Consider the following 13,522-nt stretch of genomic DNA (forward strand, 5'->3'; position numbering starts at 1 on the left):
TTGAACAAAAGCATAAGAATACCATAGCTCCAGTCTGGTTGTTTACAGCCTTAAATTTTGGCTTTTACTACAACAGTAAGTTCCAAGAATTACAAACTTCGCTATGAAAGACAATGGCAGAAACTTATTCCATCTATAATCCTCGCGTGACATCTTCAATACACAATTTACAGCATTCCCTATACAGACAAATAAAAACATAATACAAAATTTCACAGTTTACATATGAAAGATGAATACAGTATTATCTCGTGCCAATGGTTTATAATACATAATTCTCTGACCATCTATGAGCTATATAATAAAATAACACCGAGACTAAGAATTTCGCAGGTTATCATCCCCTTCCATTCGTTGCAAGAGTTCCAATATGCTACCAGCTTTTCTCTTAGCTCTATCAGTTCCATTTTCTAATAACTCCTGCAGTGCAGCTTCTGCACCATGTTCTTTTGCTAGTTTTAATTGCAGTGGATCTCCAGTGCATAGCGACCACAAGACAGCGACAGCATTCTCGCGGTTGCGTGGAGAGCCGGTTCGTATAACCTCAACTAGAGTAGGGATTGGCTCCGCCTGACCGATCGCTACCCTGCCTTCATGGTGGTTTACAAGGATTGCCAATATAGCTAGTGCTTCATCTACCATGCCACCCCCAGCATCCTTCAGAAATTGTATCAGAGGGGCTACTATACCAGCTTTTATAGCTCTTGCTTTGTTTCCCTGGTAAATAGATAGATTAAAGATAGCAGTAGCAGCATCCTTCTTACCTCTAGGAGTACCTTCACAAAGTAACTTTATAAGAGCAGGAATAGCTCCGGCAGCACCTATTTGCACCTTGTTCTCGTCTAGAACAGATAAACTGAAGAGAGTTGCAGCTGCATTTTCTCTAGCCTCCATGCTTCCATTTTTCAGTACATCTACAATATCTGGTATGGCTCCGGCATTTACTATGGTCCCTTTGTTACTGTCATTGATCGAAAGATTGAGAAGTGCAGTAACAGCGTGCTCCTGAGTTCGAGGATCTGAAGAAGACAACAAGTCTACAAGAGGTGGTATTGCTCCTGCCTCAGCAATGCATACTCGGTTATCTGCATTCCTCTTAGCCAGCAACCGGAGCTCACCAGCAGCTGCCCTTTGCTGTTCTATGTCGCTACTCATTAGTTTATACAATAAAGCACTAATAGCATTTCGATCACAATCTGAAAGACTGCTTGGACCACACTTCTTTGTTCTACAGCTCCCTTGCTTCTTGGGTAGCTCGATGCCATTGCTTTCGCACCACAAAGCAATCAGACTCTTTAAAACATAGTTAGGGGTGAGGGCTGTATGTACAAGTGTTTGCTGTGTCTTGGGGCAGGTTTTGTGACCAGCATCAAGCCATTTTTGAATGCAAGATCTTTCATATGTCTGCAAAAGAAGGCATTAAGTTAATGAATAATCATAACTTACTGTAGAAAGTGCTACATATGAGGATAATTTCAGATTATACCTGACCGGTAGAGACAATTACAGGATCTTTCATTAGTTCAAGAGATATAGGACATCGAAAATCATCTGGGATCACAGGAGACCTGTGCTTAACTGACAATTTTTCACATTCACTGGTGTCAACTTCTGGATTTTCTTTGAGCACACAATCCCTCAGTTTGCTAAGAAGGGATGTGATCATTTCAAAAGAGTCTCCTACTTCACCGTTTGTGATCAACAATTCATGCAATTCAGTAGACTCTTTCCTTAGGTCATTTATTGTCTTCAGATGCAACTTCTCAGAAAGTCTTTTGAGTATAGCAGGCTCAGGGTCTTTTTCTTTTTGTGCTAATGCCATATCCAGGTCTAGTTGAATATCAACAAATTCTGTTTGAGCTTTGGCTCTTTTGAATTGAGCATGCACCAGTTCAATCTGAAAAGGATTAAAATAGTTGTGAAAAATATGGCACATAAGATGCTGCCCTTTCTCTTTGCCAAAGCATCACTCACAGAAATTTAAAAGCACGTCGGCAATCAAGTATGATTCCTAGAAATGGTAAAAAAAAAGTTGATACGTGGTATTGCCGATCTCCTTCCAATATATGATAAAGGTTTACCTGTTCTCGAACTTCCTCTGATATCTCAAGTTTGTTGTAAGGAATTTCACTGAGCACAGCTTCAATTTTTTCGGTTACTTTTTGGAACTTATCTGCTGTATCATTCCTCTGCAAAGCCTGAGACATGTAAACAATAATTAGATTAAAATTAACAGTAAGGACTCAGGATCAACTAACATGTTTGGTAACAAAATTGAACTAGCAGGCATAGAGCATCTGCAGATTTTATATTGTCTTGCCCGAATTTTAATGATATTCATCAACAATGAAAAATGAAATAGTCAGCTAATGCAATGTACATATGGAAGGAAGAAACTTGCTCAGGTAATTTAAACTTCAAGCATCTGTTCTGTTCAGTTCATAGGTTTTCCTATGCGCTATATAGATTAAAGAAAATAATAGATGAACATTACATATAGAAATAGGAGTACCAATATATATACACATATATACATATTATGAACACACACACACTTCACGGACATGCTTCAAATTCAAGAAACAACATCCACTTAAGTAATAGGACTATCCTGCCATTAAATTTGGGAATTTGTGTCTACATATATTAACACCTTATAATTGAAGAAAGTAGAAATTCTCTTCAACAAAGTCCATCAAGAAAGATACTGGTAGAAAGTTTTGGCATGTCACATACAAATATACAATCCAACACATGAAAAGTTCTGCCAAATATGGTATTAGAGAGCATTGGCGTCCACCATGAAAAGAGGTTTTCCCCTTCGTTGCACAGGGTTCGCAAAGCTTGCCCATCAAGGCATATGATAAAATCTTCACCCCCAACATAGCATCCATATGCAAAAAGATAGATGCATATGATATATACACTCAAGCTTGAGGAGACGTGTTAAAAATATGTTAAAATTCCATCTTGATTCTGTTTCCCCGTTTACTTCGTTTCTCTATTGTAATTTAGTTTTCTTAGATAACTTAACCATATTTAGTTTTTCATAAAAAAAATGACCATAATCCCTAAACTTTAAGGATTGATTTAGATTTTGTGCATATAAATAATAATAATACAAATCGCTAAAAAATATATACAATCACCTACAAAACTGAGTTAACTCATTCCTTTTCGAGAAAACACCAAAACTACACAAAATTCAACCCTCGAGAAGATTTACCAAAACCAGAAAGCCATACATACCTGATAAAGCTTACTCCCTTGGTTCACAGCCTTTAAAAGGGTCTTAGCTGAATCCAAAGCAACCAAAAGAGACTCAAAGCTTTGAAGCTGTTCATCGCTTAGGGACTCATCACTATCCTTCAATTCCTCGAAGAGAGGACTCAACAGCTTCACTCTACGAACCAAATTCCCATACACCCTCTTGCAAAAGTTCTGACACTCTGGCAACCCAGAAATCTCCTTCACGCACTCAACCAAACGACCCATAACCACACCCTTCGAGCTCTCGCTCCCACCCATGTTGAGAAAAAGTCAAAGCTGCAAACTTTGACCACAAGATCGAAGGTGAATCAGAGTTGGAAGGTGATTGAGGATACCCAGATGAGGGAACTGTGGGAAATAATGGACTAAAACGGAGAATTGGAACCCACCATGGAGCTGAAAGAGAAGCTTGTGTTGTGTTAGTTGATAGAGAGAGAATTTGAGAAAGGGAAAAGGAATTGGAAAATTATAGAGGATGAAATGAAAGTGTGGGAATGGAATTGAAATTGCAGAGGATTGAAGAAGAAGCGTTTGTTTAAGACATTGAGGTTTTGGTTTTGCGTTTGACCTTTTGAAAAGGTCATTTGCTTGCCTCGCTCGTAGGTAAGACACAGACTATGAGAGAACCAACGCTGTTCTTTTTCTCTCCTTTGACCAAATTCTTGTTTTGCAACTTTTTTTCTTCTTTCCTTTTTACTCCTAAATTTTATTTTTTTTTATGAATAGAAAATATTACATTGATGGTAAGGAATATCCAACATAAATTTTTATTCATTTATTTCCATCTTTATTATTAAACAAACTCTAAAATTTAAACATAAAATTTTATGACGGTGAAAAAAAAAGACTCTACTTAAAATAAAATTAATAATTTATATACTTATTAAAAATTGTGTATAATTATTAAAAATATAATAAACAAGATAATGATAGACACCAAATAGAAATTTTCACTTTATTAATATATAGATTTTCACTATTAGAATTATTTCAGTAATTCAATTTTTATTTTTCAAATTTCGGGCGACAAAACCAACTAAGATGGACAAAGACAAAGTTGTCAGGTTGAACATTTATGTTGCGTGTATAGAAAATAAATTATAAAAAGATAAAGTTTACCCTAATATTTTGTACTTCTTGAAATAGATTGGATTTGAATATAGAAAAATAATTTATAGTTAAGTAACCATATGGCTATAAATAGTTATAGATACTTATGCTTTTTTTAGACGTAAGTATACATTTTTTAAGTATAATATTTACAGCTGTAAAAAAAAGTATAATATTTACAGAGATGGTTATAATCATAAATTTTTAGACGTTTATGCACTTCTAGAAAATTTAAAGCATTTGTAATTTGAAATTCACCAAATATTTATTTTAAATAATTAATAAATGACAATAGTTATAAAAATAAAAATTAACGGACTAAGAGATAATCTACTTTAAATATGAGATTGACCTAGTATTCTTTGTTATTTGTCCGTGTTAAAATAATGTTTAATCGGTGAAAGTCATGCTTTGTGAGCGCAAATTAATCTTTAATTATCAGTTTTAAAACACTATATGAATTATGTTCATGAATACAAAATATCTTATTAGTTAGTCATTAGAGAGCATGAAATTGATTAATGATGAGTGTTTGAAGGTAAATTACTATTTACAAGTAAAAATAATACAGTAATGTTACACATACAATGAAATTTATACAACTTGTACATTATTACTTTTATATTTATCTCTCTCGATCATTAATAATATATCTTCTATAATAAATGAAGTGATGAAAAAAGATAGATATAAAAGTAATGTTATATAAATCATTATATGTCTAAAAAATTATAATTTTTTTTTTCATAAAATAATTTTGATATTTTTTATTATACTTTTTTTATTTTTCTTTACTCCACAATAATAACATATTAATTGTCAAGGATTAAATTACTTAAAATTTAGATAGAAAATAAGAGTATAATCAAATATGAGGGATCTACTTACTCTACTCAATAAATCATATTTTAATTATTATATATTTTATGCACACTCAAGATCTTCAATAAAAATTAACAATTTATTATTTTAAAAACTGAATCAACTCAAATTCATCATATATATTTCAATATTAATTTAAAATTATATTCAACAAAAAATACTAACATTTCAATTAAAAAAATACAAGTTTTTTTTTAAGCTCCATTGAATTAAACTCGATTAATTTCAAAAACAGTCATCGACATTTGATAATTGAAGGGTTTTAGGTGAGTTATCAGTCGTAAATATTTTGTCGAAACTGTGTCAATAATGATTTTAAAAATTTCATACCAAACGGCAGTTTGAAAAATTCTAATACTTTGCCAACATGTTGCACGATGCAGTCAAATGCGTATTATTATATAAAGACGCGTAGCCAGCAAATTAAATAAAAACCGAAATCTTAGCAGCCTTGCATTTTTATTTTCTTTAATCAAAACAAAAGTGAATAGAAAAGAAGTATTGTATGCGTCATTTTCCATTTGACTTTTGACATGCCTTTACTCATTACTCATCCTTCCCTACCATCACTTCACTTGGTTGCGTAAAGGAAATGCAACTTACATTCTATTATAAATAAATCCTGCTATTTTTAAAAATATTTAATCCCGTTATGTATTACATAATTTTCTTAAATTGCATTTAATCACACCCAAGAATAAATGTTTAGTCTAAAGTAAGAAGCATAATAAACTTTATAGAATCCAAATACGTTAAATTTAGGCATGATTTGTGGTTCCACAACAACCAAATGCCTTGATATCATAGCCTTAATTAGGCATACCAGTCAATAAGATACGAAATGATTCATTTTTGTGGGTCTCACAAAGCATAGACTAATATATATCATCTATCTCACATGATATTATTAAAATCATCACAATATACATAAAAATAAAAATAAAAAAAATACATAACCCATAATACATTACAGTTTTGAAGGATCCAAAGCTAATGCAGATCCTTTACCGGACTGCAATCTGGCTACATCAACTAACTGGTGGGCGAGGCAGTCTTTTCGCAATTTCCTGTTAAAACAAAAATTTCAATGCTTCAGCCTAAATCATATATCAAAATAAGGGCGTGTACATAAAAGAAGATACACATAACCTTAATCAAATACTGCACAAACACCTTCTTTATCTACTACCATACTAGAGGTTGTCTACACAAATATGCAACCATGATTATAGAAACTAGATATTGGTGTTTAGATTTTTATCCCACTGAGGCATTATAGTGATAGTAATACAAAGATGTTTGAAGACAAGTTAACTAACAAATCAAGCATGCTGCCATGAATTACAATTTTAGATGCACTTACAGCACAACAAGACATTATTGACAAGGACACGCAAGAAATGACTCGATTCCAGTTCCAGGATACTAATAACCCAGTATTAAATCTTTGCCATAAAACATCAAAGACCTCCTTTTAAGCCGCAAAAAGGGAAATGAAAAACAAGTTAGAGATCCTAATCAGAACTCCACAAGGCATTCATGGATCAGCAACACAATTAACTAATCTGTATCAAATGTTATATAGGTCTTGTTTAGATAAATTTCTCCATAAGCACATACAGAAGAAAACAAAATGAATTGAACTTCTCTCAAAAACTGAACTCAACTTATGCACCCTCAAGTTAAATAAGAGGACTTCTATATGTGCATAAGTTGACTTTAGCTTAAGAGAGAAACTCAATTCGTTTTTTTTTCCTTCTATAAATTTTTATAGAGATGTTTATCCAAATAGTGTTATAGCCTAAATAGAGACAACAACCGAATTCCAGAGTCCCTCTCAACAAATTTTAATTATTATAGGACAGAAACAGCAAGTACTTTAGAATAATACATCCACAAATTTTTGTTAATTAATTGTTATTTTCATACCAAAAAATCATGCTTGGTTGCAAACTACAATCTTTATCTTTCTATCCTCGGTGTTTAATCCATCAGGCCTCCAATGGTTGTGGTTCTTGAGAGGCTGGGTCCTTTTCATATGTAGGAGGCTACCTAGAAGTTGGTGCTTCTCTACAGGTAGAAATCTAGCATAACCTTAAGATGTAGCCTGGGCCATTCTATTTCTGTTTCTCTAACCTAAAATACAATTTATCAGTTAACTCCCTTATGTATTCCAAGACCAAGATATTACCTTTGTCAGAAAAGACTCAATCTTGGATTTTTGTAGGACGGGATTCCTATTCCAAGATCATCTTTAGCCCCTCCAATAGGTCTCTATGAGTTTGCTACAACTATCTTCAGGCAGCAAGAACAGCTTGGGGAAGCTTGCTAGTAGCATAGTCAACAATGTCCTAAGAGACCAAAGATCAGAGTTAAAACCAAAAATTCACTACTAGCATTGCCTCCGGAAAATCCTAAAGATCTTTTAAGTCAATATCAAACAGTTCCTAACACTTGAGCATGCTTTTGACTTAAGCTTCTTGTAGCCTGAGTGTACTGTAGAACTAAAATTAAACAGACTAACCTTCGGATCATATCATTGATTTCAAATTAAACAGACAAGTATCAGAAAAGGACCATATCATTTTGGCACCTTATTTTCAATTAGAAGAGACATATATTTCCAAGTTATTTTATGATACTTATTTTTTGTACAGATGATAAAACTGCGATCATGGATATTTAATACAGGTCAAAATAATTGTAGGGTACCCAAGGTAAGATGTGATCATGTCCAATTCTAGTTGCCCTAACAATCACAACAGCTAACTATTGTTCATACATTTTCATCTTGCTTGACAAAAACAAAATGTTATGATTAAATTTATAGCCTAATAAAACGTACCTCAAACAGTTCATTAATATTATCTGCGGTCTTTGCAGATGTCTCTATGAAAAACATACCATTCTTGTCTGCATAGTCAATGCCATCCTTCATTGAAACAGTAAAGCATACTATATGAGAAAAACAAATGATTATTTTGTTTATAAGACAGACATATACTGGAGTGTTGCAATACCTGTACAGCCACTTCCCGCTTCTCTAGAAGATCAGCTTTATTACCAACCAATGCCATCACTATATCGGGACTCCCATGTTTTTGTAGCTCCTAAAAAATTATTAATATTTCAGTTGCTAAAACAAAATAGACAGGAAACATAGCTCCTAACAAAATAGCTCCTATCTAATAACTTTTATAACATATAAGAGATATTTAACAGCATAATGATCAAAGAGATGCCAATTATGAGTAGGTCAGAGGACTATTTGTAATTCCTTTTATTCTTCAGATAGCTTTTTTAACAGCTTATTATTCCATAATAATAGCGATTATATTTTTTTTCCAACTCCAAAAGAAGCCAATAAATGCAACCTCGTGCAAAATAAAGAATAAGGGAAAGCACTCCATTGCAATATTAAGAACATATTAAGCCAATTATGAGTAGTCCATTACGTGCAAATATAAAAAATTTATTGTGTTTTTCTATACACAAGAACAACAAAAATCTGTAAAATATCTGTGTTTTGTCAAAAACTAGGGTTTAGAGAGGCCATTTATTTGTTAAGTCCTTCTTAATAGTTTCACCAAGAGTTTTTCTAAGTCTTTCCCTGTAACTAATGGGCTATTCTCTAATCAACTTTTTTTAAATAAGGCAGCTATTGATTTTCTCACATGATCTTAGGTGCAATTCTACCATTTTTTCCTTTATGTGCTACTCCTACTTTTCTTCTAATACATTTGTCCTATGCTTATCTTGTATAACCACCCATCCTTCTCAATATTCACATCTCATACAACAAATAGCTTATGCTCTTTTTGGCACTTCAATGCCCAACATAACATAACTCATTGCTGGATATAACTATGCAATAAAAGTTCTCTTCAAACTTAAGTGGCGCCTTTTAATCATACAGAACACATCATTGAAATTCCACCTAACTAGCTTGAATCTAATACTTTACATCTCCCTCTCTGTCTCTGTTACTTTGTATGATTGATCCAATTGATCCAAGATACCTAAATTGTAACTTGTGGAATGCCTCAATGCCACAATTACATTTTCACCCTCCAGGCCATACTAAGCACAGGACTTGCAGAAGTTACATCTCATATTCTCTGGCTTCTACTAAAACAAAGACCATGTGATTCCAAATCTTCTCTCCACAATTGTGTTTACCATTTATTCCCTCTCTTAATCCTCCCACTAGGATATAACATCTGCAAAAAAATGCAGTGAAAACTGACTTTCTACAAACACAAAAAAAATGATTCATGACTAGAATTTATGGTAATTAATCTATAATATATTGCCAACTTTAGATAGTCATCTATGCATGAGTACTCTTAATGGTCGTCATACTTGTACACAATTGGTATGTAACTGTTGCTAGTACTTGTCAGGTATACAGAGGTATGTACCTGATTTAAATTCTAACAAATTGCATTATTAAATATATTTCTATATATCTTGGTTAAAGCATTGCAGATTTAATTGGAATTCCAATTTTACTTAATTAAGACCCATAGCTTTCTACAGTCTACTACAACAAATTTTAAGTGATTTGCCTGTCAAGTGACAATAAGCCTCTGAAACAGAAAAAAAAAATGCGGCACCATTGTTTAAAGGTAAATAACACTGCATCAGTGCACATTTCATTCTGTCTCTTACCCTATCTCTCATCTACCAAAATATAAAACCTTGTAGTACAAGTACACTTTCAAACCTTGCACATCCTAGCTCACTTAATTATTATCCAATTCCAGATCAAAGACACAGCATCAATGTCTTTAACTTCCTTGTTACCTGCTGTTAGGTAAGAGTATTGCTATCAAGTCATGATAACATCAACCTGGTGACTTTCAATAACTTAATTATGAAGATTATAAATGAAGAAAATGGATTAAAATAGAACTGTATGCAATTCATGATTCCACATTTCCAGACTAATATATAGGGAATTGTTTCTTACTCATGTCACTCAAAATTTCAAATAAGAAATGGCAATATAAAACCATGCAATAACTGCAAATCTACCTTAACCCAGTACTGTGCTTTGCTGAAAGATTCTGGGCATGTTATATCATAGACAATAACTGCAACTGCAGCACCACGGTAATAGAGCGGTGCTAATGCAGCGTACCTGAATTATATAATTAGCAAACAGATTTTACTTCAGAAAGTATTTGCTGTTGATGTAAGTAACAGGGGGAATGTCATCAGAAACAGAATGCATAGTTGAGCTCTCCTAATGGTTTTGTACAATAGATCATGCATAATCTGAAAAGATAAATGACAGTTACCTCTCTTGACCAGCAGTATCCCATATTTCAAACTTGACTGTTGTAGAGTCTTGCAGAGCTATTGTTTGCGACAAAAAAGAGGCTCCAACAGTTACCTTACATTACAAAGTCAAAAACATATAAGAACAATTCCGTAGTATAATTATCATATCAAGACAAGAAATTTATATCATAGACCATATTAAGAAAGTTTACATTAAAAAATAAAATACAAGTACTAAGTAACATTTTCACCTTGGATGTTGGATCAAACTGACCACGAACAAAGCGTAGAACAATACAGCTTTTACCAACACCAGAATCACCTAAGAGAACAAGCTGTTTTCAGTGACATTTAAAGGTTAGTCACGGTTTCATTTAAAGGTTACACAAGAAAATACTGGCAGTATAACAAAATTTGTTATGACTTATGACTAATTTCAACTAAATCCCTTCATCCTTCAATGACTTATTAAAGTTAAAAATGCTATCATATATAGAAATTCCTGTGAACTATCTCAATATTCATTCTATCTGGTTTTCCATAAACACTAACACTAATTGGTGTCCAAATCCATCATCTGTATCATCTATAAACTCGTATTCTAACAATTGATTGTAAATTTGCAGATAAACAGAATGAGAAGGATACATGACTACTATTTGTTTGTAAATGGTACTGCTTGCACATAATCCAGTACTTGAAAGACCCAGATAGCTTGACGCAAAGGTTACAAAAATAGTAAAGTTTCATCTATGACCATATTTCCCATTCACTCTTCTTTGGATGTTGATCAAATTGCAGTTTAGTAAGTAAAGACATAAAAGTTACACCAAACACTAGATTTTCATCCATTTCCCATTCGTTCAACATTTGTCACTAATTAAAGTATCAAAACTTGCAACAACTCACATATAACAATTCACAACCAAAACAAGACTTGTATGACAGAATCAAGATATATATGGTTCTCAAGCTTTTAGTCACCTATATAATTAACAACAATGTTATGTTCTCTTTCTGCTTTCTGTAGCTTCCTTTAATAAACAAGATGGGTATGTATATATTTTTACGAGGAATGTTAAAATATAAGAGGAAATGTTTCAGACGCTTTTTTATGGATGTTATTGGGAAATACTTGCAGTTTTCAGTAGATGAGTATTTCTGGTAATATTAGTAATGTATGGTTCCAGAGTGAAATCAGATTCTGTATAATGTCTGGCTTCACCTTGTACACATTTTCATGACTAAGTTTTACAAGAGACTGGTTATGGGTGAAAACCGAAAACGAAACAGTATTGCTACATATACACATGGTTTTGTTACAATGCTTCTGTGGATAGTTGCAGACTTTAAATAAAAGCATCATGACATGGTTGGTCTCTACCACATGATATATATTCCATGACACAGAAACTCCAAATGTGATTCTTTTTTACAGTATTGGCAATGGCAATTACTTACAGCAGATCTACAACAGAGTTCAGTTTATAGAAATGAAAGTAAATGAACTAAATTATTGATTTCATTCCAATGAAACAAAAATGAACAGAATTGGGGCAGTGTATTGAACTTGGTGTTTATTTTAATAAAAATGTTTTTTTTGAAAATAATCGTTCAAATCAATCATCCAAACAGAAGCTAGACTAATTATTCATCAAATATAAAGCCTGCTCAACAAATAAAGGGTCTTTAAACAGTATTGCACCAAACCATTCAACAAACACAAGCCCCATGTCATACAGCAGAGTATCACAATTACTCAAAATCATTTGAAAACAAAGTGAAACAAAATCCAGGGAATTTATCATTTGTAACAAAAAACCGAAATCTCCCCAGCCTCCCTCTCCTTCCTCATTCAACAACATATCCAAAACTTGCAGAGACAGGTAAATGTGTGACACCATATTGATAAAAAAAAAATAAATAAAAAAAAAAAAACTTTTTTCTTAATTATATATTAAAAAAAAAAACAAAGAATTTAGCAAAACATGATCAATCAAAGGAACTGAGCGCACAAATACCTTGACTCTTAGATTCTTGGCGTCCTGCCCTCCACCATTCTCGGAAGTGGGTCGACCCAACAGCCTTGAATCCCTATCTGCAAACACAAAATCAATTTCCCCAAAGCCCCATCAGAGCCAAAACTCAATAATAGCCTCTAACAACGAAACCCCATTAAACCATAACCTCAAAAACACAAATCAAAGCCACAACCAATCAAAAAATATAAATTTTTTTTCAACCCCTTTTGAGCTCCAGAGCTAAATCAACAACAAAACATAAAACTGAACGAAGAAAAAAAGGCAACAGGGGAATAATTTGATTACCTGGAAGGGAGGAGCCGCAACCCATAGCGAGAGGAGAAGATTTGGCACAGATGGGGATGCTTTGATGAATAAGAATGGGTTATGTCAAAAAAAAAATTAGACCCTTTTTGTTTTGTTTTGTTTATTGTTTCCCACGAAAATTGGTGGTGTACCAACTCGGGGGATTTGAGCGTTGGTAAGTTAATGGAAGCTCCGAATTGGAAATAATGAAATTCTGGCGTGGTTTGCACAAATGTTGGGTCTTAAATCTTAATCCTTGTATCGTGCTTTCCTTTGGGACCAGGATTTCCACTTCCCACTCCTCAAAATGGAATTTTTTTAATTAATTTATTTATTTGTACCTTTTTTTTACATTTTTTTTATTAAATGAGAGTTTTTAACAAATTCATTTAAACTTGTAAAATAATTTGTTGGTTTTATAATTTTTTTAAAGACATTTCAGTTGATTTCAGAAAAAAAAAATATATATATATTTTCAGCTTCTTTCTTACTTCTTTTAACGAAATTTATGGATTTATTCATGTGAACACTTTAAATAAACAAAAATGAAAATGAAAGTTTAAGAGATAAGAGATTCTTTTCCTGATTTAAAGTAAAGAAATGATATGTCATGCTAGAGACAAAAATCTACACAACTTTTTTAATTC

At 32.9% G+C, this 13,522-nt stretch overlaps 2 protein-coding genes across 3 annotated transcripts; both read right to left on the reverse strand.

The window, feature by feature from the left end:
* Window positions 1–3,903, reverse strand: PUB14 (plant U-box 14). Its single transcript, XM_020374103.3, has 4 exons — window positions 3,250–3,903; window positions 2,082–2,198; window positions 1,487–1,897; window positions 1–1,404 (listed from the first exon to the last, which is right to left on the reverse strand). The coding sequence occupies exons 1-4, from the start codon at window positions 3,526–3,528 to the stop codon at window positions 319–321; spliced, it is 1,893 nt and encodes a 630-aa protein (XP_020229692.1). The 5' UTR covers window positions 3,529–3,903; the 3' UTR covers window positions 1–318.
* Window positions 3,904–6,010: 2,107 nt separating this feature from the next.
* ARA6 (Ras-related small GTP-binding family protein) lies at window positions 6,011–13,137 on the reverse strand. Of its 2 annotated transcripts, XM_020374109.3 has the most exons (9): window positions 12,876–13,137; window positions 12,570–12,646; window positions 10,800–10,883; window positions 10,566–10,660; window positions 10,300–10,405; window positions 8,283–8,372; window positions 8,108–8,194; window positions 7,454–7,613; window positions 6,011–6,329 (listed from the first exon to the last, which is right to left on the reverse strand). In XM_020374109.3, the coding sequence occupies exons 1-8, from the start codon at window positions 12,898–12,900 to the stop codon at window positions 7,560–7,562; spliced, it is 618 nt and encodes a 205-aa protein (XP_020229698.1). In that variant the 5' UTR covers window positions 12,901–13,137; the 3' UTR covers window positions 6,011–6,329; window positions 7,454–7,559. The 2 variants fall into 2 exon arrangements, with proteins under 2 accessions (XP_020229698.1, XP_020229699.1); XM_020374110.3 differs by lacking the exon at window positions 7,454–7,613 and having other exon boundaries at window positions 12,876–13,131.
* Window positions 13,138–13,522: the final 385 nt, after the last annotated feature.

Source organism: Cajanus cajan, chromosome 7, assembly GCF_000230855.2.
Source record: "Cajanus cajan strain Asha chromosome 7, NIPB_CcT2T_4, whole genome shotgun sequence".
Classification (NCBI taxonomy): domain Eukaryota; kingdom Viridiplantae; phylum Streptophyta; class Magnoliopsida; order Fabales; family Fabaceae; genus Cajanus; species Cajanus cajan.

What these genes read in the sequence shown, in the direction of transcription:
- PUB14 (XM_020374103.3), bottom strand. Translation starts at nt 3,528, where the DNA reads ATGGGTGGGAGCGAGAGCTCGAAGGGTGTGGTTATGGGTCGTTTGGTT. An exon ending in CAGAGGAAGTTCGAGAACAG is followed by an intron (nt 1,898 to 2,081) that starts GTAAACCTTTAT and finishes AATCCTTTTCAG; the next exon opens with ATTGAACTGGTGCATGCTCA. An exon ending in TAATTGTCTCTACCGGTCAG is followed by an intron (nt 1,405 to 1,486) that starts GTATAATCTGAA and finishes CTTCTTTTGCAG; the next exon opens with ACATATGAAAGATCTTGCAT.
- ARA6 (XM_020374109.3), bottom strand. Translation starts at nt 12,900, where the DNA reads ATGGGTTGCGGCTCCTCCCTTCCAG. An exon ending in CCAAGAATCTAAGAGTCAAG is followed by an intron (nt 10,884 to 12,569) that starts GTATTTGTGCGC and finishes CACTGAAAACAG; the next exon opens with CTTGTTCTCTTAGGTGATTC. An exon ending in AAGCACAGTACTGGGTTAAG is followed by an intron (nt 8,373 to 10,299) that starts GTAGATTTGCAG and finishes ATAATTTTTTAG; the next exon opens with GAGCTACAAAAACATGGGAG.